Source organism: Pholis gunnellus, assembly GCF_910591455.1.
Source record: "Pholis gunnellus genome assembly, chromosome: 2".
Classification (NCBI taxonomy): domain Eukaryota; kingdom Metazoa; phylum Chordata; class Actinopteri; order Perciformes; family Pholidae; genus Pholis; species Pholis gunnellus.
Window position 1 is genome coordinate 25,526,300 of NC_136536.1, and position 26,726 is coordinate 25,553,025.

Here is a 26,726-nt window from a genome sequence, read left to right on the forward strand (position 1 = left end):
GATAATCCTCCAATCACAGCACAGTAGTACTTGCCACTAGCCAATCACAGCTCAGTAGGGTGAGACTAGGCGGAACAGTGTGTTGCGCTTTTCCCAATTCATATAGGAAATACAGTATACCAAAAAAAACAGGATGTCCTACTGCATCTAGTTGCATTTTCCAGTGTGCAAGAAAATCCTCTCTTTGCATCTTTGTCCTACCCATAGGACATGCGAACATAGAAGCGAGGAGGAGACACAAGGAGAGGGGCTCGAGTGGAAAAAAAAGAAGCCAGATACACTTGGTGTCTAGAGGGTGGGGGGGGTAGCCAATTGTAGGTTGTATTAATTAAATCACACAATAGTGGTCGCTGCAGACAGAGATTTGTCTTCTATTAACTGCACCTATCTAGTTGTTCCTTTGTTAAAGCCGTATGTCTGTGTGTGTACATTGAGAGCAACAAAATAAACACTTACGCACTTACTTGGCCGTTAAAGCTGATTCTGATCATCTAATTGACAATATCCATAGAGGCAGAGGAGGCCGCTCCTCAAACTGTAGGATGAGTCTTGCAGCAGAGGACTTAGTTATTTGTTAGTAAGACACAAAAGACGTCCAGCCATTGGGGCCCGGCTGCCTAAAGAAATCAGAGACTGTAGGTGTATGCTTAAAAAACTAATCTTTATGTGAAATGATTTCCCTGCTCGTCAGGCCACAGGCTGAGAACCAACACATTCTGCCAGTGTTTCACAAAGTAGCAGCAACATAGCCATACAGTAATTCACACATTGGTACACACTTGTTTAAAACCAAAACTGACACGGGACATCAAACACACAGTGCAACATTCATATTGTTTCCTATGAATCCCCTATATACACCCAGGGTCCCACGCTGAGAGCTAGTGTTTCTTTGTCTTTGTCTTTTCCTTTTTCTTCTTCTCCTTCTCCTTCTCTTGATATTCAAGGACCTTTCTGTGAAATATTCCTGCAGGACAAAAGGACCAGAGCTTGAATCAGTGCACTGGAAAAGAAAAACCTTCAGTTGTTTTAACGTGAGCTCAAGTTGAAAGACTCTGTAACAGGATAGTAAAACACGATATTGTTCCGAATGTGATAACTAGACTACATACAACTAGCTAGCCGAGTGGATTAATTCAATAATGAGCTATTTTTATGTAGGTGTACATTGTTCAAGTTAGGATTTTCACAGTAATTGTTGAATGCTAACCAAGAGCAGTAACCTTTAGTAGCTTTGAAGCTACAATGTGTTTTGTCCAATGAAGTCCAATTCTGCTACAGATACAAATTGCATTCAGCAAAGGTAAAAAAGAAAAGGTGACCACATAACTCTGACTTTGAGATGAGATCTGTGGCCCTAACCCATGTAGCTGTTGGAACTGATGTTGCAAGATGATATGGTGGTTGGGTTAGTTAAGAAAGGCCATGCAATTTTAGCTCAATATTAATATAAAATTGCTAAATATGGTTTGGTTTTGAGTTTAAAAGTGAGCAGCTCAAAACAGAGATACTATCTGCCCTCGAGTATTTTATGTTGGTGTATGCAATGTGCTTCTGAATTCTCCAAACACATTCATAATCTCTTTACACAAGTCATAAGTCAAAAATCTGAAACAAAATATCTGGTTCTCTGCTAAAAAGTCAAAGGTACAAGCCTGTGTACATTTCGGGCAAAAGTTAACTACGTCTCCCAAGATGCATTATGGATAGAAAACATTCAAGATTAAAGTTCTATCACGTTAGTCGCTAACAGCAGGCAGAACACACAATATGAGGCATGTCTGTGGTGGTGCTCAGCCTTCCTTGGCCCTGGCCTGTAGATACTCCTACAGGGTTAGAATAATGATGCGAGTAGAGACATCAGCCAATATTAGCTCATCTCAGATATAGTTATCGTCGTATGTCGACTGACGAGCGACAGGACATTGCCGTCAAAGACACAGAATGTCCGAGGTCATTTAGAAACAGTGTCAGTGGTTGATTTTTACACAGTCAAATGTCCGGCTCATTACATATCTGGGATACAAAACATTTGAAAATGTCCCCGCTGTGGGACTAATAAAGGATTATTATGATCTTATCTTATTAATTCCTTAATCACCATGTTATAGGATTCCTGTTTATTAATGTTGTGCATTGATGTGAAAAATGAGTATAAGCTGATTTAACTTCATCAGGTTGTTAAAAATGGTCGTACATCAAGATCAGTAACGGAATCAAGCTGACAAAAAACACTTCCTACTCCTGGAAAACACCTGGATACTCTGCAAACACTAGTGCTGCAGACTCCACGCTACCTGTATACAGTGTGTACTGTTTACTAATAGTTTTAGTATACTGTATTAGCCGTTATGAATGAACAAACATACAAAACTGTTTTATACCAACAGGAAATGATACAAGCTGCAACTTCAGAACTAGCTAGGCCCCGCCCAACCCATGGAGACCTAAACTCTCTGAAATATTATCTAATTCTTAGAAAAACGAAAAAACCATTTCAGAGAGACTCGTCAACAATTTGTTGTCCAGCTGTGAGCAGCTCCTCCGTTTCCTTTGTGCACTGCATTGTGGGACAATAGTGTCCACCACCAGCACACTCGTCTGCAAGTCAGTGAACTCCATTTTTGTGACTTTTCCAGAGTGAATACACTACTTTCTCAAAAGCTGATTAGAATGAGGGTGGATTTGGGACACAGCTATTCCTCCTTCATCAGACCTTGCTGTTGCGCTGCCGCTTCTCTAGTCAGTTTTAATCCTTGTTAATGAGGATTTGGAGAAGCGGTGAGTGTCGCAATGACCTAAATTTCATGATTAGTTAATGTTTTGAGAAGAGTGAGGCTGTGAGAAGCCAGTTTTTTTTAAAGTCAAGTCCCTGCAGAGAGATCTGACAGCAGGCCTACATTGAATCTGAACCTAATTTATATCTTTGAGTCAAATGATTTGTGGCCAGTCCTCACCTTGCTGTGGTCCAGGCTGCTGCTGCTCCACCTCCTGGATAAACAGGTCAAACGTCTGCGTCTGGATGAACTTCTTGACAAAGTGTCGAGTGGTCTTGGAATCAATGGCCTTGTAGAAACTTCTCTTTTCAAACACCCCCGGCTCTCCGGCTCGGCTGTATTTCACGTACGAGCTGTAATGGCCGACTGTTTTCACAAAGAAATGCAGGAAGGCTTCCGACACGACCCGATTCATCTCCTCCACCGCTGAAACAAAGGACAGAAAACTACACTTCTGCTCCTTACTGATACACCTGTGTTTCATTTGGGTTGCACTTGACTCACTTGATGATTTTTTTCTGTTTCTTAGTGCCTCTAGTATTTCAGTCTGGAGCTTCGGGGGCAGAATAGAGCTTTCATCACCAATCTGGAAAACAATTTCACACAAATGTTTTAATTGAATTTCAAAATTACAATTCATAACCAAAAGATTATTTACACTTTTGTTGATGCGACACTTACTGAAGCAATGAAGGTTTCCTTTTTATCCTCAGACAAGTCGACCACCAGAAGCTGTCACAGACAGAAGAAAAAAAGCTTTCACCAGTAATGCTGTTCTAACACACAAACACTGTTTTTGTAGAAATTAAGCAACGCTTTGGTTGTGTTCTCCATCACAACTCACGTCACTCTGGTCGGTGATCTGGTCCAGAAAGCATTTCTGGACTCCCAGCAGGTAGGGGGTGGGCGCACACACTACGTCGATCAGGATCAGTGGAACGATGGAGATCAAGGTGTGCTGCCAGATGAAGGGGTAAAGAAGGGCTGCTACGGCATGGATGACTTGGGATAATGTGCTGTGGGGAGACAAGGGAGCTGATATCAGAACTGATTCTAACTAACTGTCCAGGTTTGATGGGTCAGTCCGTTTCATCATGAACTCAAGTCACTTCAGTTATTCTCTGTATTTGAGCTGCAATGACAATGCCAGGGTCACCAGATCAGCTTCCAAAACCAGATCGGCTTCCAAAACAAATCATTTTCCACCCTAGTACATACCATCATACCATTTATGAGAAAAGCCAGTATTTGAATAATGGCAAACTGTCAAATGATAGAGGCTAATAAAACATTGAAAGGGTTGGATAACTGTACTGTAATAAACTCAAATTCTATGTAATGTCCATTTATATCAGTGAAACATCAGTCAGTCAGACAGAAAGAAAGAAAGAAAGACACACATGCACAAACAGGAACTACACACAGGCCTTAATAGAGAGAGAGAGAGTTGTGAGGGAGTGAGGGGGCCCACGGATAGGCGCCCAGAGTGGTTGGGGGTTCGGTGCCTTGCTCAAGGGCAAGAGGAGGCAAACTGGCACCTCACCACTACCGTTCCACACTTTGTCGTTGGTCCATACGGGGACTTGTGTACATTCAGTTTACCTTGAGTAGCTAGCATTGCATAGAGGTGCTAACACTAGTTAATGATGTGCTAATGTACTTCACAGGTTTTTAAGTAGAAACGTAGCGTTTTAGAAACATATCTCTCCTTCTAACCTCTCCAGGTAACGGGTATCACTATCACACGTTTAACCAGGACGAGCTCCAAACCCACTAAACCAGCCTGAAAATGAAGAACATCTGAAACTATTGATGAGAGTCTATGGAGCAGATCTGGAGACTGGCCGATGCTACGCTATGATTGGCCAGTCTGCATTTAAGAACTTAGCGAAGGGTCAGTTAAACGTCACAAAGAGACAGCTAAATGTCTTCCCAAAGATTTAACCGTTATTTTTGGTTTACGTTTCTTAGCCTGCATGCTGACTAATCAAAGGGCAGGAGGAGGCAAACTGGCACTGTGTTTTGAAGAGAGCATAGATAGATATCACAGCTTCAGTTCCCCGTCTGAAAGGTCTGTCTGGTGGCAAGGTAAAGTGGTAGAAATACTATAAATATAGTACCCTTATACTGATATAGATATATTAGGTGTCTAAAATACATCCACAGAAGTGCATCTATCTATCTATCTATTACTTTGCTTTCGTGCTGGTACTCCTGTCTGTTTTTTTCAAACTCCATCTACTGTAGTAATACACGGAGAAGAACTTAATACAACTCCACTTGAACAGATCCAAACTATCCCTTTAAATCTTTACTCTACAAAGTGATGAATAACAGACTGCTTGAAGACGCTCCACCGCTAAAATGCCTCCAGTGGACATCTGATTTGTGATTGACTCCATCAGAATGGAATGCAGTCACCGGACGTCCCGGGTAAGTCACACCGTCCAGTTCAAAACATATTCTGCTCTTCCCTTTGTGCAGGACGTTTGGTACTCGAGTGATGCATGAATGAGGTTGATCAGGTCTCCACGACATCTATATCTGTGCGGGTGTGTGAGTGTGTTATACCCCAGTTCATCAGCGATGAAGACGATCCGTCTCTCCAGGACGGCGGCAGCAAACACCAGCAACACCTCCTCGTCTGTCAGGCAGCCGAACAGCGTGTGGAAGTTCACGTGCTCCAGCCAGGAATCCAACGGCCGGGTCAGACTGATGATCTGGTGGAGAGTTACCACCACTGTCACAAATATGTCATCACTCAACTGACAAATCGCTCTGACGCCCGTCTGATTGTCAAGGCACTACAGCTTAGCTCTAAAGGACGGGATGAGATGCATCCATTGGTTGGAGAACCATGTCTTTGTCCTCACTTCACCCCGGGGGCTGGCCACAGTAACTCCAGCACAAACAATGGCCAGCATCAGTAAAAGCTTGTGATGGCTGCTGAAACATGGTATGTGGCCTGATGGAGGAAGTGTTTCTGTTTCAGCTCTCTGACGGCAGGTAAAGCGGTGAAAATATTCTAAATATAGCGTACCCGTAAACTGATGTTGTCCAAAATACGTTACCGCTTCCCCCGTCAACAGCAGTACATTACTTTGCTCCCGTGCTGGTACTCCTGTCTGTTTCTCCCAACTCCATCTACCGTAGTAAAATACTGACTGTGGAGAAGTGCCCCATATAACCCCACTTCAAAACATCCAAACTATCCCTTTTATACCTTATAAGGCCTTTTTAGGAGGAAAATGAATGAAATGCTTTTCATGACCGGCAGATATCCTGAGTACCGACCATCGGTTCTATCACTTCTGAGATATCAGAACTGGTGACATGGCAAAAAAAAAAGAAAAAGAAACACGAGCCGTCAGACAGGTTGGAAACAAGCTGATAGTGTGGACAAATTGTAGCTAAAGCATTTTATTTGGAGGTAAAGTAGGTAGTGTACAGGAAAATGTTTACAACAGACAGTCTATGTGATCATTTTACTATTTTCCTGGTCTAACCTGGAGATTTGTTTCCTGTCTGATTATCTGACTGCTCGTGTTTCTTCTTCTTAAAGATGTAGCCTCATTTGGATATTTCAGCAAATGATATCAGAGAATTATGGTCAGAGATGTGAAAATAAAACACTAGTTTTAATCAAACATCGGTTGTGTGATGCCAAACACAAAAAGCGGGCCCCTTTAAATATCAATGGGCTGATTATGTAATTGTGTTGCATACGCCAGATTGGATGCATTTCGTTCTCTCCTCAACAAAACGAGGATATGCATCTTATCTAATAATTCTGTTGCACCAGAACTAGTTTTAAACTTCGGGAAACCTGAGCTACTGTGAATCTTTCAAGTTAAACTTGAAAAGAGCAAACAGTCTGTTGATTATCTATGAGTATAAGGAGGGGTGTTGGTCTGACCTCAGTGCCCGACTCAGGAATGAAGCTCTTAATCTCCACAGTGTTTCCCGGAGCTGGGAATGGAGCCTCCCTCAGCTTCTGCATGAATGGGTAGATCATGGCCATGGAGATCTGCCGCCGCTTCTCCACCTCGTCAAATATCTGCACACACAGTCATGATACGGTACTGATTAATACGAATATATCCAAACTTCTTTAACTCTCATGCTTTACAAATGAATTCTCATTAGAATTTTTTTTTAACAAGACTAGGTGACTGGTTGTTTACTGCTATATTAATGCTCTGAATATCGTATAGAGGAACTTGAGTCAAATAAAAAGTGTCCTATGGGATCACAGCCTGATGTGGATTTTTCCAGATATATAAGTAAAAAGGTTAAGTAAATGTAAATATGCAACAACCCAGCAAGTCACTGAATGTTTTACTGCAATGAGCTGAGTGCTAATGGTGCATGAATGCATATAATAAATGGGATCAGCTTTACATCTCATAAAACACAAACACAGTTCTGTTAGTCTTTGTTTTCTATTGTCTCTACCAAATCGTTGATTCATTCAAAAAATCTTTGCAAATGTTTTCCTTAAATCTTTTAGTTTGGTTTCCTCCAGCAAAAAATGCCATTTTGTGTGCTAGAAAAGAAATGCCAGCATTGTGTTTCTATTGACATTTTGCTGTCAGAAATGAATGTCTCCATAACATTCCAAAATGGAAGGCAAGGCGCTAGCATACATTTTTCCTTGTTCTCAATCTACCTAGCCCAAATTATATTTGGTGAACTTATCAAAGTCACAAGTTACAAATAAAAGACATTTTAGGATGAAATAGCCGAAACCAGAACTTTTTTACTTCCTCCATTCATGTGAATGAGAAGGAGGCTGGACCGAGGGCTGGGAGGCGGGGCTAAAGGAAACACTTGTGTGCTTGCTCTGTGGGCTCATGGATGCTGAATATCACCGGAAGATTCAGGTCATTTTATCAGACTTCTGTACATGTAATTCAAACATTTTTTACTTCATGTGCCACTTAGCAACTTTCATAGGAATGAGCGGGGCGACGCCGCCAACACTGTATCCAGTTCTCTTCATACACCCATGAAGCAGACAGACCCCACCCACCTAGTTTGGCAAGATGCCATTTCCCTAACTCTCAATAGCCAACGATCGATCGTGATCAAGGGCTCTCCATTCTGGGGAAACATTACTCAGAATGATTGAACCGGGTGATAAACAAAGCATGAACATTACATTACATCATATTACAGTCATTTAGAACTTTTATCCAAAGCGACTTACAATAAGTGAACAGCTGTTGATCTTGGAGCTTAAGGTAAGGCCACTGACACAATACACCTACTTGGTTACAAATTCACATTTTTCGAGTTTCCTATAGTTTTTAAGTGACTGGTTGCTAATTTGGAAATTCATGATGTCCGGAAAGAAGTACGGCCGAGTTTAGTCACAGTGAGAAACAAGCTGAAAGATTTAGAAAAGTTCAGTTGAACACACTTTGGAGAAGAGGCCGAAACAAGCCAGCGAGCTGATGATACAGTAAGCCTCCGGAGGTCGAGCTCCTTTCCCTTCAGGCTGCAGATTGGAGAAAGAAAGGAGAGGTTTATTAAGTGAACACTGGAGAATGACATCCAAATGGTGACACAGTGAAGACAACATCAGTCTGCACACTGACCAGTAACCTCCTGCAGTATCCGTTTCTTCTGCTGCCATCAATCTCAGTCAGAATGAAGGAGAAAGTCTCACTGGAAAACATAAAGGGAAAGGACATAAACACTGAACCATGGACACAGGAATCAAAGTTATCAAAGTGATGAAGCAGCTGGTAGAGGAGCAGTTGTACCTGTGGTATTCTGTTAAAGGAGCCCAGTTGATGCCCTCTGGGAAACAAAAGAGAGTGATCGCCTTTAGCGTCTTCTCCTCCTCCTCTTTCTGAAACTTCACCATCCCATCTCTCTGAAAGCAAACAACGACACACGTCTGTTCTGCAAATCTAACATACACGTTTCCTCTTACCTGTAGTGGTGCTTATCAGTCTAGATAGTTTTGGTGCGAGTTGCTTAGTGTTGGAGATATCGTCCGTAGAGGTGTGTGCCTTTTATTCTGTATAATGGGACTAGATGGCACTCGCCAAAAAAATGTATTTGAAAAACTCAACATCAATGTCTCTTTCAGGAAATAATGACTCGGTTACTCAAGATAATTCACAGACCTTTTTGTGAGCAGTTTCGTGGAGGAACTATTTTCTCTCTTCCCAACTACACCAGCCAACCGTATCAACGCGCAGAAGGAAGCGTTCATCTACTCATGGGCGAGAGGCTTGTGACAGCGCGAGAAGAACACATTAACAGCGAGAGAAAGCAGACATCTATAGTTCTGAGAAACAATCCGATTTTTATCCTAATTTGTTTGTTGAAGTTTAAACCACCTCTCGTGGCCACAACTTGAAATGACCCTCCAGGGAATATATAGATAACAGAGCGCACAGCTTTGCCTTCTCCAACTGGACAGTGTATAACTGTAACCCGTCTCACTCCTAAAAACACTCCAGGTTTGCTTTGTTAGGCTCACCTACTGGACGTTCCACCATCAAACTGACCTTGGGAAACTGGTAGGTGATCTGAGGTTCGTAGCCGCTGCCATCTTTGGTCTTCTTGAGGCTGACCACCACCAGATACTCAAAAAAGTACTGACCACTGAGGTAGCGGTGCTGCTTGGATGTGTTGTCTGCCACCACGGGGCCCAGCGGCTCTGTCGGCTCAGGGTCTTTGACTCCTACACAGAAATGTGGAAATACATCCAGGTTTACCACTGTGATCCGGATGGAAAGGTTTAGAGGCCCCTTGGATCAGCACCTGATCAGATAGTGATCAGACACATTTAGGGGTAAAGGGGCGGCTGTAAAACGGTAGATAAACACATTTTGAATGTGTTGAATTTTAAATTCAACGTTACTTTTGCTGCGTTCTCCTCCTCCCTGCAGCATCAATAGACTAGTTCTTATTAAAGAATAGCAGAATAGCATGTCAAAGCAAATTCTGCACAATAAAAGTCCCCTATTATTTTGTGATTTAAAAGCTTTTATTTTGAAGCAGCCGGGACAGGAAATGTTGGGTTTTCATCAGCGGTAACTTAACAGGACTCGGCCAGTCTCAGCTATGCTCCGGCCCCGGTTTTCTTCCTCTCCTCCCTTTGCTCTCCTCGGGAGAAAAGACAAGTGTAACCACAGTCTAAATTATTATAAACACATCCTCAAAGAAGGGACGCAATGATACTTCTCCACTTGCTCACCGTCTTTCTTTTTCTTTTCAAGTAATAGTTCAATTCCAATTTCAATTTTGGAATAGGATTTCTGCACAAGCATTATGGAACCAAACCTGAGAACCACACAGTGACAAAACGACTCCAGGAAACAGCTCCAGCACACGATCCCCCCTGAAAGTTGTACTTCCCATAATGTTGAACTATTCCTTTAAATGATTTCTTCCTACTCAAGTACAAAAATCCCACTCCTCCATCTAGCTGTCAGAGCTACCATTGACCACACACTGTCACAAACTGCACTCCCTGAAGAAATATTCAGGGATATATATTCATAAACTAAACGAGGATTCCAGAGAGAAGCAGACAGAAGTGTCTTCAATATGTGTCTGAAGGATATTTCCAGGATGTCAAACTAGGTTAAAAAGATGTAGACAGAAGCTAAAGCTACAGATCACAGTGTAAAAGTGAACCACCACCTCACCTGGAGGTCGAGACAGAAGACAATGAAATCATTAAAAAGCCAAAGCAGCATGTGTATACATTCGGGATACCTTCAGTAGCTAGCTTAGCATAGAAGTGCTAACGCTAGTTAATGATGTGCTAGTGTACTCTGCTATTGTTAGCTCCGCAGGTTTTTAACTGAGAAACCTAACATTTTAGAAAATCATAACTTCTTACCACCTCTCAGTGTAACAACGTTTAACCAGGACGAGATCAAAATCCACGAAACCAGCCTGAAAATGAAGAACATCTGAAACAGTTGCATAGAGCAGAGACAGATTGATGTTGGACCCCTTGTCAGAGCTGGCCGATGCTACGCTGTGATTGGCCAGTTAGAAGGGCAAGACACAGCGAAGGTCAGTTATCACCATATTGCATGTAGTCATTTGTTCCGTGTCTCCTCATGTTAAGAGTCATCAAAGACTGCACTCACTCAGAAAACCTCACTGACAATGTGGATCCCACTATCATGATAGTTTCACAGGGTGTTCATAAGGTGCTTTGATAGTTATGCATTTGACATTGTGATTCACTCTATGTTGTTGGCTCCAGCACAGTTTGTAGGTGTACGACACTGTGGTTTGTCCAATGAGGTCATTCTTGCAGTGAAGTTAAAATCATAATGAGGTAATATATTGGCTGAGATCACTCTGCACAGCTTTCTGTCTGTAGCTGCTCCTGAACTGAGCACAGCGGCGCTCATCTCTGTCTTTGTTAGTTCATCTGGAGATATCATTTAGATTCAGTTTTCGACTAATCGGTTGTGGAGCAGGTACAATTTCAGTCGACCAAGATTTCCTTTGGTTGGCTGCAGCCCAAGAGGAGTCAGAGGCTGGATGTCTAAACATCCACTATGCCAACTGTTGGATACAACTAGATTTATCCTCTCTTTGGATAGATTTTCTCATTCTTCTGATTCTACTCCATCATATATTCCCAGTGTCTGCAACAATTGCTACGGCAACGGTGACGCAAATACATGCTGAGGATGCTAGCTCCCATGAATTTTGCTACATTTTTGTCTATTTGTTGTTTTTTACGTGTTTATCACTCATAGCAGATGACAGAAGACATTCATCACAAAAGGAAGCGTGGGGATTAAGAGCAGCGGACTTTGAGACGATCACTGCTCCACGGCCGACCAACCAGCCAGACCTGCCGGACCAAACGCCACCAAACTGGGAGGGAGGAGAGCCGAGATGGAAGCTAAGCTAACCCAGCTAGGACCTGAGGCTACTCCACTAGTTCAGTCGCAGAAAAATAAGATGGATGAAAGCACTTGGAGCTCGTGACTGTTGAGCCCACATCTTCACAGAGACCTGGATCCATCGTGTTCCAGGATCAAGCTGAACTTGATGACTCAGGACTTTGGTGGACCAGAAGAGGAAGACTCTGTGTTCACATCATGATGCTTGATGCTCAAACACAGTCACAGTTGATGGACAATGTCTTTTTCCTCATGTAGAGTTTTTAATGTGAAGATGTCGGCCATGTCATCTGACCAGAAAATAGTTTCTGTTGCTGTTCTTTACATTCCTTATGATGCAAATTAAAAGAATGCACGACAGGAATGTACTACTGTTTTAGTTTAGTTTGTTTTGTTGAAAATGGGCTACAACTGGCTTTAGTTGTGCATCACTGTGTTGCATAATGACAATAAATGACCCTTGAATCCTTGGAACAAATGTTTGCTTACAGACGTTGACCCAGACAACTCTACTGATCCCGGCTCTGCTCAGAGAGCAGTATCCAGCCTATTCCAACAGCCCAGCTTCATCCTGTCTTCTCCACTGGCTGCCAGCCTGTTCGCGTGTTCTCTGCTGCATTCCTCCCTTTTTGTTGAAAATAAAAGAGCCCCAGCAAGGGGCTCTTTTCTCAGGCTGGCAGCCTTCTGTCTGTGTGTTTTTAGGAAATGAGGAGCCTGATGGAAATCCCCTGGTGTCTGCAGCACAACTCTGATCACAACAACTCAACACTGTTCGTCATGTCTGTTCACTATGTGTTCAGAATGGCTACTCTACTCTACTCTACTCTACTCTACTCTACTCTACTCTACTCTACTCTACTCTACTCTACTCTACTCTACCTTACTCTACACCCCACTAGAAAATATCACACAGTGTTTATCCCCCAACCACAGCGTGATCGAACGGCCAGCACCACCTCCTCCACTCTCTGGTCTGACACTCAGGGCACCGAGGTAACAGTGAACAAGAAAGTGGAAGTACTTGTAATGCAAAAAAAAAAGAGGAAAAAAAGTGAATTGTTTTTCTCTGATGTGTCAATGTAATGTAATATAATACTCACTATCTATTTTGCCCTTGCGGAAGGAGGACCACATGGCACTGAACCTCTTGAGGGCCCCTTGTCGTCCACCTTCATCTTCACCTGATGGGAGGGTTGCTGCAGAAAACAGAAGCAGAAGCTGCTCAGTACTGAGAGCCTTCACACAACAGCATTCACTCCTGCTGATAGTTTAAAGCCAAGCAACTAAAGGGGTTGAAGTGGCCTGGCTGATTGCTCAGGTTGGAGTCAAGTGACACTGGTACTAGGGCGGAAGAGAAAATCCATTATCACAATATTTTTCACCAAATACACCGATATCAGTATTGCAACTATTGTAGGGTTGACTATTAGTGCTTTCACAGAATATTTAAAATGGCTAAGTGGTAAAGGCAGATAACAGAGCAGCTAGAAAAGTCTGGCGAGTTCACAGAATTACATTCCTTTACTGTAATGCAGCTTTCAAAACCAGGAAAATACCATAGTTATGCCCCATTACAATATCAAGTTTTATTTCACAATATCTATACAATATCTATATATTGCACAGCCATAACTAGTGCCTGTAAATGTATTTTTCTTGTCACTAGAATCTATTGTAACAGCTGCTCTCCTCTTCAAGCCTACGGGCAATAAATACTCCAAAGCAGGGCAATATGATGACATATATTGGCTACACAATATAAATATGTCTATTGTATATATTTTTTTACATTTCTTTATAATATATATGGCAATATAGGCTTGGTCTATATTTATTCTTATTTATAATTTCACTTGAAACTGTTAATTTGTACTAAAGTTCTAAATAAAATGAGAAAATAACTAGTGCTTCTCATTTGTTGGGTATTTAATTCACACATAGGCTTTACTATGTGCTTATTTCAAAGAGAATTATTAAATGATCAGAAAACATGCTCTATCCCGATAGATATTGTTATTGAGAAATGACATGATCTATATCGGGATAGGAGATTTTGGCCACATCGCCCAGCCCAACTCCAAAGACAGAGTTTTTGTGGACTATTTGCGCTCCACTCTACTATCATATCATACTAACTGTTATATTAATGAACATTACACTAGTCACTAGTGTAATATTCTCATTGTTCTAAGCACAATGACAATAAAGATCTATTCTAGTTCTTGAGGAGTGATTGGACCTAAAACCTTGTATTTGACTATCCAGGGTAAATGGATATAAGAAACTCTTCTGTGCAGTCAAAAGAAACGTGTCTCCAGCGACTATACTCACTGTGTTTCCCAGCCACATCGGAGATGAGGTTATCTTTGGGCTGCTCACCTGGACAACAGACAAGAGAAACCGTCAGTTTGATAAATACTGTTACGTCACTAACAAATACGAATTTCATGTTCTGTTTGCGTTCACTTGTACTTTCAACCAAAGTGGAGGAAAAACACATCTGGAGGATCGTTTCAGGAAGACTTTGAGAAGCCAAACAAACTGACCCAGGATGTGTTTGTTTCATAAGGAACGCGAGGTCAGACTAAGTCCAGTCTGGTTCCAGCGCTGCTCATTCCTGACTGAAATGCGAGTTTCCTTTCTATCACAAAGGGGCTGAATCCCCAAGCATGACATCGAACAACTTTCACGTATGAAAAATGAGCCCAGCCAGATGATTTATGGGTATTACACAGGAAGTTATTTTACCATTTCATTTGTACAAGGGACAACGTCGCCATGGAAATGCTGTTCAATTACCTTCTTAATAAAAGTATTTCTTGGCGTCTGTCTCATTTCTTTTATTTGATTTAGTTCACATTGAGATTTTTGGAAAATGTACTCATTTGTTTTAATCTAAGTAGTGAAATAAATCAAATGTTTGAAGCGTTTGAAGTTTAGAAGCACATTATGTAGCCTAGAGCACTGTGCAGCTACTTGAAATGTGGGCTTTGAATGAGCAGTGACTGATGCTCAGTGTCTCATGTGCTCTGAGGGACTACTGAGGTTGACCTTCTGTACACAGCATTGTGTTTGGGTGCAGCAGACTGATAGAAACGTCGGTTTAGTCTGAGGTGAAGCTCAGCCTGAAAACTAGGTTGACGAGGACCAGGTCACGTTTCCATGGTAACTTGGGTCAGACTCATCTAAACCTGACTTTCTGAAGTAAGCTTGGCAAACTTCTGAAACACAAAAACCTGATATTGACCCGCTTCAACCAAGAAACCGAAACCACTCAACTACCATGAAAGCAGAAAGTAAAGTATGCTGTGGTGAACACAGACTGGTGACAACCAGGAAACATCACTGCGCAGAGAGCTAATAGCACACATACTGGAGCTCTGGTTGTTGTGGAGCATATGATATTAGTAAGTACTGTAGATGAAGTGCAGTCCTATCCATCCGGATTAGCAATTGTACTAGAACAACCACCATCAGCAACACAGCTCTTCCATATCAATGCTCTGTATACTGCAGCTCTAACAGTGCTGAATCATTTGTTTACTTCAGACTCTGAGGAAAGAATTTTCATACTTGTGCTGCATTCAGGCCCTGTGGGAAAAAAGACAACTGTCGATGTCAGATGATAAATAAACAGCATTTGGAAAAAAAAGCTGGTATCAGTGTTTGATTTCATCTGTTGATCGACTATTTGAAGAAAATATTCGTCAGTTCAACAATTTGAACCTCACTTGGGAAACTCCAAGAGTCCATCACCACATTCCGACTTCCTACTGCAAAGAGGGAAATACCTCAAGTGTGTGAAATGAAATCATGACAAACAAAGAGCAAATCTCTCAACTGGTCCCATCTGAAAGAGAGAACGGAGAGAAAGAACGATACCTCGCTAGAAATTGTCCCACATAAAAGTCGATAAGGCATCTCATGTTATGTGAACTCATTACCAAAAGTAAGACGTGCATTTTTATTCCACATTGAAGAGAGAAATTATTCTTTATGAAGCCACATTGTCTGGAGATGCATTACTGTTGAAATGAAGAGCAAACAATTATTGTTTGCCACATGAAACCATCTACAGAGTAGACCTGTATTTTTTAAATTAATTTTATAGCAAGGAATGTCATACCAAAATTGTACCAATTGTTAAATTTACTTTCATATGGCGAAGTAAAAATGAATGTAGTCAAAAAAAACTGACCAATTGAGTAAAGACACAAATATACTTGTATCAATAATTTCTTACACACCTATAATTTCACAGGTGGACATCTCCAAACCAAACTATAAATAGGATCATTTGTTTGCAAAGAAAAACAAAGCAAAAGCCCATTTATAATTGTGTCGACACAAGACATTGCAGTTCAACCAGTGTTCTATAAAAGGAACCACACAGTTCAGCCCAGTGAGGGCAAATATGGGTTGGACATGCGCCCTTCTTAGGAAAAAGAAGCTGTTAGATCCTGTTTAACGTGTTGAACTGTGCTGGTAACGAGAAGGCCGCCAAACACAAACAGAAGCTCTGATCCCAAGTGGATCACCCGATGACAAAAACCGGTAACACTGGACCACAAACTGCATTCTTGTTGGTGTGCGGTTGTGTCACTGCAATGTCTGGTTTGCTGTTGAACATGACCTTGCGTTTATCACCGACTTGGACATACCCGTATGCGTTCAGTTAAAAGGCTGAATGAGTACAGTACATGATGAATGAATACAGTACATGATGAATGAGTACAGCTGAACGTGCCCGAGACGAGTTTATCCTGGACGAGATTAAATAAAGACATTGTCAAGGTTTCACTTTCAATCTGGGTCCTGACAACAACAACCTTTAATCTAAGCCTAAAGTCCGCCTTACTCAACCTCAGTCTGTTTGCCCTGTGTCAATAGCAACGGCAGTGTTTCCCCACTAACGCCTTGCAGTTGAACAGGTTTGCACTCAATCAGCTACCGAGAAACATACTAACTATAGAGCTAAATCTATATTAGATTACTCTTGACATCGACAATGACATCAGAGCAAACCTGTCTTCAGCTACATGCTACTGCTAGATGTTCTGCTACTGTTCAGCTATGATAAGGGTGTAAACAAAAGTGGTTCAACAGCCTGCTGCCCTCAGGCTCCTGAACATGTTCCAACCAATTCTATAAGAAAAGGAATGGGCCCGTCACTAGTGCACGACACAAAAACTCCCTGAATCCTGTTCGAATTCTATTTCTCCTTCAGAAAACCTGCAAATTGTAGATTCCATATAAAATCTGTCCACTCATTTATCAGTCCAGCCCTAACAAAAAGTCCCAAATTCAGACAGGAGCTCCCAAAATGCTGTTTCATCACCAGTGGGGATCCCTTTTCAGTGTCAACAGCCACATTCCTGGCTTAATATGTAGCCAGCCATGAAGAGCCTCACACAGGCTATGCTGCGGGAGTAGGAATAGGTGTTGGACTTCAGATGTGAACGGTGGCTTGGTATCCTTCTGATTACACCAGCGATTCAAATGGACTGCAACAAAAGAGACATGTGTGACTGCCATGTCAGCTCCCTGGGCTTCAAAGTGACCCACATCATCAGAATGAATCCGTTAAATAACTAAGAGCTAGTGGAATAAAATGTCAAGATTCAAGGCATCGAGTTAGGCACCATGCTGAAGTAACTTTATAGGCCCAATCTCCACACTCACAGACTTGGGGGCGCGTGCCTGCAAAGTAGGTGAGGGTCTAGTTCTGTCGTGTTGGAGGGCTCTCTCACAGACATTTTGAGCCCTTTATGAACCCTTTCCATAAGTCCACATTTCTCAGGGAATTACCCACAATTCATAGCAATGTGACGTTATACACGCAGGTTACCAGTGGGAAGTGTGGAAGCCTGAGATGTTAAAAAAAAGGTAAACAAAGAAGAGGGCACATGGGTGCTCAGCTTTAGACAAACATATTAAGGACTAAAGATGGTACATAAACACGTGAAAGAGACTATAGTACACAGATGTATTTATCAAACATTTCATTTTGTCATTGAAGTGGTTTTGAAAAAAACTATTTGACAAAAACCTCTCCTCTCGTGAGGCGAAAGCCTGGAAGAGGTTCAAATCAGGGAGTACAAAGTATTAAATAAATAAACAATATCGTACATAACACGTGATGACGTTGTCATGGCAACTTAATATGACGCAGTAAAGTGCTGTTCCAATAGTATTTACACAATTTTAAGTCCTCACAGTCTCTCACACTCAACTATTTAACAGATGACGTCAGTAAGTCCCTGAGGGTTCAGGGTTTAAGGCTTTAGGGGACATTGGGGTTGGGTGTGCACTTGTCATGGCCAGAAGTCTGGTTTTGGATTGACACAGTGAACGACTAAAACGTTGTTTTACGGAAAATAAAACGTGTATTTAAATTCCAATATCAGACAGCTGCCAAATAATACCAAACTGAGTTTAGAAAGAGGCGGATTTAACGTTCTGACGTGAGAGGTACTAAACTCGCTGCACTACATTGGAGTCCATAACTCATTCGGCGTGTTCATGCATTATTTCAGCATGCTTTATGCACTTTATTTTACTATATTTGTCCACCGTATTTACATACTAAAGTGGTTGACAACTTAACACACGGATATAATACAACTTGTGCGAGACATGTAAACATCGCACGCGCCAACAGGTTGACAACGATACGTGTTAACGTTAGTTGGTGAACAAAACACCGTTTAACAGCAACGTAGATCATCATTTTGTAAACTTCTCCAGTGGTTTTGGTTTTGTCCTATCTACGTAGACTACGTCAGTCACAGAATTCATAGTGGACAGTGTTCAGTACTCACTCCATCTGCTCCTGAGGTTCGTCAGTCGACCCCCCTTTCTTCTCTTTACTACCGCTTCACTCATATCTGCTTCACCCTGCAAACACACCGCAGTCCTCTCGGCTGTTTTTGTCCACAAACTCAGTAGTACAGCAGAGGCACTCTATCGTCTCCATTCCTGCACATACACCGCATCCCCGGCTCGCGCTCACCGCCCCTATCCGCGTGCTTCACAGGCTGAAACAGCTTCTGCTGCTTGGAGCGTGCCCAAGCGCTGGTGTCCTCTGTTGTGTTGCGTTCAAGTCAGGTCCGCAAAAACGCCCCTTAACGCGTTCCCTAATGTTGACCGCTACTACAGCAGTTATGGGAAATCGCGACGTGTAAATTAATTCAAGCCAGTCACACGTCAAGTTAAAATAACTACAAGGTCTCGTTGAAGCTCGACAGGCTGACAGAAACAAAAAGGTGCATGTTGTTCTTTAAGTCCTTCCAGCTGTAACCGCGAAGCAACAACCAGCAGACAGTGACTCAAACCCCTTGAGTAAGAGCAGGTCAGAATAGCTTTTAACTTCATACGAAGCCAGTAAATGTCAGGGAGCTGAATCAGAACTACTTTCATGACTTTTCTTCCACTTTCACAAGACTGTAAAGACACTTGAAGATGCTGATTACTATACCTTCAGGTTGTAAATAGAGAAATACCCACAGCGGTAAAATATCGTTTACATCCGTGAAGCCTTCAAATACCTGATCACATCAGTTTCCAAAGGGCTAATAGCTTGCATATTTTCCAACTAACCTTCTGAAGTTCTCCATAGAACTGGGAGGAAACTATATGGTCTGTTCTCCAGGGTACTATAGTAATGCACTCTAATACAATTGGGGGACTTGCGAAGGCAGATCTGAAAATATGGTCATAACAGTATACTCAGTATACAATGTATACTATCAGACTTAAGCTTCATCTATATGACTAGTAAAAAGACCATGACATGTCAAATTATGAATGCCCCTTTAATAGTTCATAATTTGCAATACTACGTTGTATGAAGCCTGTATTGGATTTCTGTGATTAATCTCGACATCTGCAAAGATGCGAGTTCACGAATTCATACCTTTAATCTCAAAACTTTAGATATTTTTTATTTATTATTCTCTCCAACCCCTTTTCAAATGGATCAGTATGTCATTCCATGTTGATAATGTCGCAGGCGCTTTGCCAATTTGTATTCTATTACCTTAACAAAAATGGTCCTTTCTGAAACCCCTGACCATCTTTAATCAAATGCTTTAAGTTGCTTATGACATATTGCTTTTAGCTTCTGCAAGCGGAGACAAATTAAATACTTTTTACTGAATGCTTTGATAGACAGTGGGAAAGTCCTGACCCCCCCCCCCCCAGCTCAACAGCTTCTCAACCACCCATACCTGCCCCCCCCCCCCCATCCCCCGCCCCAGTGTCGTCAACAGGCTTTTTAAAAGACAGAACCCCCACAAAGCAGCCGACCCGGACTCTGTCTCTCCCTCCACCCTGAAGCATTGTGCTGATCAGCTGTCTCCGGTGTTTACAGACATCTTCAACGCCTCCCTGGAGACATGCCATGTACCAGCCTGCTTCAAGGTCTCCACCATCATCCCCGTCCCCAAAAAAACAAGGATCACAGGACTCAATGACTACAGGCCCGTCGCCCTGACCTCTGTGGTTATGAAGTCTTTTGAGCGCCTGGCCCTGTCCCACCTCAAAACCCTCACCGATCCACTCCTGGACCCACTGCAGTTCGCCTACAGAGCCAACAGGGCAGAATGCCGTCATTTCGTGGGTCACAAAATCGCCATGCATTGTGGGAGATTTGGTACTTGGTCACTGTACACTGTAAAGCAGCATAGACCTTAACTTTAAGACAATCATATGCCTTTTATATGGAAGCCCATTTCCGGCAGCAAAAAAGAAATTACAAAATAAGATATATAAATAAAAATATCCCCATGGCACTTTTGGTGCATCCATCTGTAACCATGACACTGACCAGTTTCCAGTTGCTGTTCAATGAAGGTTGCCACATCGGTTTTATTCTTTCTATGCCAGAGCTGCTTCTTGCTTGAAATCCTTTCAAGGTTGCGTTTGCTGAGTACAATCCCACGTGAAACAACAAGCAATTGAAGTATTTAATCTGATGTAAAGCCACGTTTAAAGTAGTCTTCAATGTACTCACAATCCATTTCTATGTCAAATAACCTATGAAGAGCTGCTTATATGACTGTTGTGTGTAAGTAACTTACAATTTTGACTTACTATCTCATAATTGTGATATTAAAAATCATAGCTATCTCATAATTATGACTTTCTATCTCATAATTTCGAACATGGGGATATTTTTATTTGCAAGTCTAACTTTTCATATATATATTTATTTGTTATTTTTAAATTTTTTTTGCTGCCGGATTTGCGGGCCACATAAAATGACGTGGCGGGCCGGATTTGGCCCGCGGGCCTTGAGTTTGACACCTGTGTTTTAGAATGTCTGGTGCAAATGGTGAGCTGACAGCATGCTGTCATGCGGTGTCTAAAATCCATTTTGTATTAACTCAAGCAGCTGGTGAATGAGCCAATGATTGTAAAGCCTGAATGAAACAGTTGATGCCGATTAGCTAAGGCCCCATTTAGCATTCCACACTTTGCCATGTCCACTCAATGCTCATGTTGTCCCTTCGTACATACCTGTCTGCTTCACCTGGTTCTGGGTACGGTTCGGCTGCGAGGCACCATCTTCATGTGGGACTGACTCTAGGATTAGAAATGAAAAAGAACCCACAAGGTTTGACCAGTCTGTGTTCTTCATAATGAAACTGATCTGTCACGTTTTTGTCTGTGATCATTTTTTAGATAGACTGAAGGGGAAGTGCATCAGTTACCCTTTCTCGATGTCTCCCGTACTGATGAAAATGACAGCAACCCTCTCCGCCGCGCAAATTCAGCGTCATCAGAACTGTTGTTCCTTTCTGCGGAGGTTCACATCGACACAATGAAGAGTCATCAATGAGTAAAGGGCTAATAGAGATGCAAGTGTCTGTATAATATGCATTTTATGATCCGCTGTCTTACTTTTAACACGGAAGGATGAGAAGCTGGAACTCTTTCTGGTGTTCGGCGACAGTTGCTGCTCCAAATTCTGAGAGAAAGGAGAATAAAGATACATTTAAATTAAATATGAAATAAGAGGCAAAGCATACAATCAATTAGTGGTCTAGTTTTCCACCTTCCTCATAAAATAAATAAGCATGTTACATGTCTATCTGTATCCCAACAGCTACTGTTCCTAATGATTTTGGTGACCTCTTGACCTTTCATCTAGTGCTATTGTCAGGTCACAATCTTCACTCTTGATCCAACGTGTCTTAACTAATGGTCGGGTTTCAAAGACATTTTCAATAGGCATCTTTTGGTCCCCTGAGGATGAACACCTCCTTTCACGGCAGCTGGATTCTCGTGATGTCACAAGTTCACTTGAGAATCGTGGGATCACATATCAGGTGATAAATCCACCTCATCAGGCTGCTGCTCCTCAGAGTGATTTGGTCATTAGATGATTGATCTAGTAATGTAGATATAGGGGCCAGGTTGCCAAGATCTTTGCCGTGGATAATTATGGTCCGAAGAGGACGAACCATGTTGGATTTTGGTGATCCTGTAGTGTCAATATGTTTTGTCCTCCTCAGGCAGCAACCTCCGGTTCTGCCGAGTGAAGCAAAGTGTCTTAAAACTTTCATTTCCTCTACTGACCAGCAGTGGGCGACTCCTCCGGTTGCAAAAAGAAGTCAGATTTTGTGGTAGTCTATGAGAAAATGACTCTACTTCTCTCTTGATTTATTCCCTCAGTAAACATTGTAAACATGAGTTTATGGTCTCAATCTCTAGTTTCAAGTCTTCTTCAATACGGACCATAAAGCAGAGTATGCTTTAGGGCGGGGCTACTATGATTGACAGGTCGCTGCCGCTACCAGAGCCGTAGACGGCATCTCTACATCACTCCTCTGCAATCCATATATGGTAACTTCTGTTCATTGGTTGCAAAAAAAACAACATGGCGACGGCCGTAATCCAAGATGGCGACAGGGAAATCGCCAAACTCAAGGCTTCAAAATGTCAGTCCACAAACCAATGGGTGACGTCCACTTCTCATCTACAGTCTATGGCCCTCCTATCGGTAAGTCTAAACAAGTAGCAAAAATAATAAGTGAAGCTTTAAACTCGCGTAAAGTGTTTTAATTGCAATACTGTACATTCCCACTTATTTTTGTATGACTTAGAAAGTGAAGGCATTTCATGTAAACAGTTGGTGGTCAGGCTCACACTGTCTAGTTTTAACGTGGCTTAGTCAGCGTGGTCACTGACACTGATACCACTATACAGACACCATTCCTTTACTGCCACTGAGCCACCGTTGTTGCTCGGTTTGAATACTCAACTGCATGAACTTTATATGAGCATTATTGGTTCTGCATGGGAAGACACGGACGCTATTTATAGTCGACCAAAATGACAGGACATGCTGGTGCCCTATGGGAAAACTCCCCGGCAATATAAACCACCAGTGTACAAGTGGAATGCATCGATGCAGGGTTAGTGGAGCGTGTCATAAAGTAAAGTATTTGTAATATCAGTTTGTTATAGTTGTAAAACATTGTCAGTTTTCTGCTCTTGTCACTAGCGGAACTTGCAGTTTCTGCAAGCTTTAACAGTTATTGATCTTTGGCACAGGAAGTGAGTTTTATGTTTCGTGTTTGTTTTGAATAAACGGGGTATAGTGAACATGGCCCTGAAAGTATTTAGCACTTTCATTAAGTATCATCTCCCGAGCAGTGCTCAAATTAAGTTCCAGGAATTGTCCAGTATCCATCCACCCAGCACTTCAGTCAGGCTGTTCTTTGACAAGAAATAGTTCCACCACTTCAACCACAAACTGTAGTTTTTTTTCCATGCGTATGTAAAGATTAAATAAGCATGTTACAGATGCTTTAGATGTGTTGACTGAACTTTGGACAGAGCCAGGCTAGCTTTTCCCCTTTCCACCAGTGTTTATGCTAAACTAGGCCAAGCATTGCCTGACTCCAGATCTGTACTTAACCCTCAGACTTAACATCGATATTGATCTTCATCTTCAATTTACTCTCAAAAAGGAAGCAAATAAGTATATTTCTCCTAAAAAGTCTCCACGTGTAGAGTTGGAAATAAGTCATTTTGGGGCCTTCCAGTGGTAGAATAAAAAAAAGACAAACAAATGAAGACTCACTTAAAATGAAGCCCTGAAAAAGCACATCAGACCACCAAAATGCAAATGTTATTTGAGGCCTCTGGCTAGTGGCCGTTGGAGTGCTTTTATACGTGTGCACACCTGCCCTTCCTCTGGCTTATCTTTCACTTCAAAGAACAGATGGCCTCAGTCGCCATAGTGACCACGCCTGTAACTACACAATACGGGAGGTGATTTCTACACTGACTCCATCACGAACACACTCTTTTATGACAGAATTGCAGTGCTTTTCCTCGGCTTATCGCTTCCAGTTCAATAAAGCAGGTCATTGTATTCTCTGATATCACGCACATTAGTCCTTGCTATAAATGTTCTTACTTGTTCTTGCACCAAGGCTGATTGTCAAACCTGTCAAAGCGGATAACTTGCCAGTGATGTAATAAATATCAATAAACACTCACACAGTCCATTTTTCCACAGAATGAGTACTTTTACTTTTACTTACTTAAAGGTACTACAAGGATTTTTAATTTGTGTTGATTTTGGCGGTCCCTGTGGACAAAAGTGGTAGAGTTTCCGAGTCCCTTTAAAAAAGTCTCTATCTTTACTGCAGCAGGGTCCATCCATCCATTTTCCTCCGCTTATCCGGGGTCGGGTCGCGGTGGCAGCAGGCCAAGCAGCAGCAGGGTGTGAGAGTCTATCCTGCTCAGACCTGGTTCTGGTTCTGCTGTGCCGCCCTTAGAGGGCTCAGCAATATGGCCTGGGCCTCCAGCAGCGTGAAGTCGGTGTCGGCTCCCAGCGGGGACCGGCGGATCAATCGAGGAGAAGCTTTGTTCCTGGAGGAGGAGGAGACGCTGCTGTTGGGAGCTGAGCTCTCCTCCTCCGACTGCAGGTCAGATCTGGGTCTGTCCACAGTGGGCTGGTTGCTGCTAAAGGCCCTGCTGGATTCTTCTGGTGAACCTGATGGATTCGTTTGATTTTGCCTTAATTGGACAAGGTGGCACCGACCAGAATTAAGAATAACTATATAGAAATAGACAATCTTCTCGTTTACTTATGTAGGTCATAAAGAGGCATCAGTATTAAATTGAGACTGTTTCCTAACCAGTTAAAGTTCCTCCAAGTAACTTTAAAATAATAATTGCGCTTTTACTTCAGTAAAATTTTGAATGCAGGACATTTATTTGACAGTATAAATACATTGGCGTGTTGGTACTTTTCAAATTTAAAAGTAAATAATCTGAGTAGCGGTGTGCTGTGCCCACGCTTTGCTAATCCATTGTAAATAATGGGTGGCAGAGCAGTGGTGCCCTTAACAGTCCGCCTCACTCCCCGCCGCTCCACAGGCTCCACAGGCTCCACTAGCTACGAGGTAACTAGCCAGCCATCCGTCTTCATAGCTGCGTCCGCTCTCTTACTGGCGTGCTGCACCAACACGTGTGTTGTCATCATGACAACTAACAACAATCACCATTTTTCTTTCATATCTGTCAACTGACCACAAAAATGATGGTTGTACTCTTCTATTTCTATGATATTAACCAAAACCTATTCTTATTTAATTACGTTGACTCCTTGTACATGCTGGATCAGACTTCAAGATCCTGCACCGTCCTACTTTTCAGATATCATATAAACTTTGACTTTATCGGACTAGTTTGCTTGATCAAGTTATCACAAAGTAATGACTAATGTTTGGACAATGTAGAGGAAGTGGGAGAAGTACCTAAGGCTTGATCAGCACTTCTGTCTGCGCCTGCTCTGATGCTGAAACTCCATTGTTGAAACATAAACACCCTGATGGAACACATGCTTTTGTTCAGCTTATAGTAATGGAGTGGCCCCAGGGTACCGTTTAGAATCATATGATCAAACTTCTTTCACGCTACAATAAATACCATATAAAGTAGATCATTTGTCAATGGAAGCCAGCAAAGCCTGGACAGATCAGGAAAGACGTTGCTCGCTGAGACAGGTGTGCAGGAAGTTGCAATCGCTGATAGTCGAGCGATATGTTTGCGGGTACATTTCATGTCTTTACACATGACATTACCCTCAAGTCAAGAAATGCACACACTCCCCTCCACTAGAATCAATACTAAAGTGGTGTGCACAATAATTCTTACCACAGGAAGTAAAAGTGAAGCTGCTAAAGTTCTCCATTCCTCCTGTCATGTGACATTCACAGGAAATATCTCAGATGTTATAACATCTTTACATTTCCCCATGCTGTTTCTTTTTTCTTCTGGTTTCCTAATTGCTACCTTCATTTATGATATTGTTCAGATACTGATTTCAATAAATATGTAAAGTGAGCATACGAATGTCAAGTTAATCACAGCTGAGCCTACTGAAACAAGTGAAGCAGCCTTGAAGTGAAAACACAGAGAGCATGGTTTATGGAAGGAGCTCACTCACCTCCTGCGCTTGCTGTGACGTCTTGTCCATTTGTGTCGGTTGAGTAGAAGAAACTGAATCCGGTTCTAATGTTCTGACTTTGTCATAACTTTGATTTTTTTATTCCTTCAACCGATAAATACCAGCGTTAATGTTTTCCTGCTCAGCTTACACGGGCACTGTAAACAACTGCTGTTGGTGACGATGAAGCAGCAAGTGCACTGTAAGAGGAAGTGCACTAGTTGAAGTGTGTGGTCGATGGACTTCAGTCTCAGGCTGGGATTTCCTCTTTCAATGTCAAACCAAAGTACAATGACGTTGCAACGCAATGTGGGTGTGGGTGTGTGTGTGGGTGTGTGTGTTTGTGTATTGTGCAGTGAAACCTGTTCATCGGCTTTTGGAACCATTATTATTGTATATGCACTCGACAAACCTGAGTATGCTTGTGTTGGCAGACACAACAGAGTTACAAGGAAGAAGAATTCGTGGGATAAAAAAAAGGACGACAACTGCTATCTGTCTTTTAAAACTGACCATCATGAGACCAACAGTCTTAAAGCTGTGTAATGCTAAATCAGTGGCGTAGTCTTTTAAGTCCTGGTC

General features: G+C 42.1%; 1 protein-coding gene across 3 annotated transcripts; it reads right to left on the minus strand.

Moving 5' to 3' along the window:
- Nucleotides 1-642: 642 nt before the first annotated feature.
- dennd2da (DENN/MADD domain containing 2Da) lies at nt 643-26,375 on the minus strand. 3 transcript variants are annotated; one of them, XM_079173066.1, is made up of 17 exons: nt 26,145-26,375; nt 21,578-21,644; nt 21,388-21,474; nt 21,194-21,259; nt 14,006-14,053; nt 12,775-12,870; nt 9,302-9,477; nt 8,546-8,658; nt 8,378-8,447; nt 8,200-8,277; nt 6,694-6,834; nt 5,349-5,497; nt 3,622-3,793; nt 3,459-3,509; nt 3,282-3,363; nt 2,958-3,203; nt 643-967 (listed from the first exon to the last, which is right to left on the minus strand). In XM_079173066.1, the coding sequence occupies exons 1-17, from the start codon at nt 26,172-26,174 to the stop codon at nt 882-884; spliced, it is 1,758 nt and encodes a 585-aa protein (XP_079029192.1). In that variant the 5' UTR covers nt 26,175-26,375; the 3' UTR covers nt 643-881. The 3 variants fall into 3 exon arrangements, with proteins under 3 accessions (XP_079029192.1, XP_079029193.1, XP_079029194.1); XM_079173067.1 differs by lacking the exons at nt 21,194-21,259; nt 21,388-21,474; nt 21,578-21,644; nt 26,145-26,375 and adding an exon at nt 18,496-18,716; XM_079173068.1 differs by lacking the exons at nt 21,194-21,259; nt 21,388-21,474; nt 21,578-21,644; nt 26,145-26,375 and adding an exon at nt 18,561-18,565 and having other exon boundaries at nt 14,006-14,056.
- Nucleotides 26,376-26,726: the final 351 nt, after the last annotated feature.

Excerpts from the sequence above, each read along its gene's own strand:
- dennd2da (XM_079173066.1), bottom strand. The coding sequence starts at position 26,174 with ATGGACAAGACGTCACAGCAAGCGCAGGAG. Across the intron at positions 12,871-14,005 it reads CGATGTGGCTGGGAAACACA|CAACCCTCCCATCAGGTGAA; the intron begins GTGAGTATAGTC and ends TGTTTTCTGCAG. Across the intron at positions 3,204-3,281 it reads AAACAGAAAAAAATCATCAA|CGGTGGAGGAGATGAATCGG; the intron begins GTGAGTCAAGTG and ends CCTTTGTTTCAG.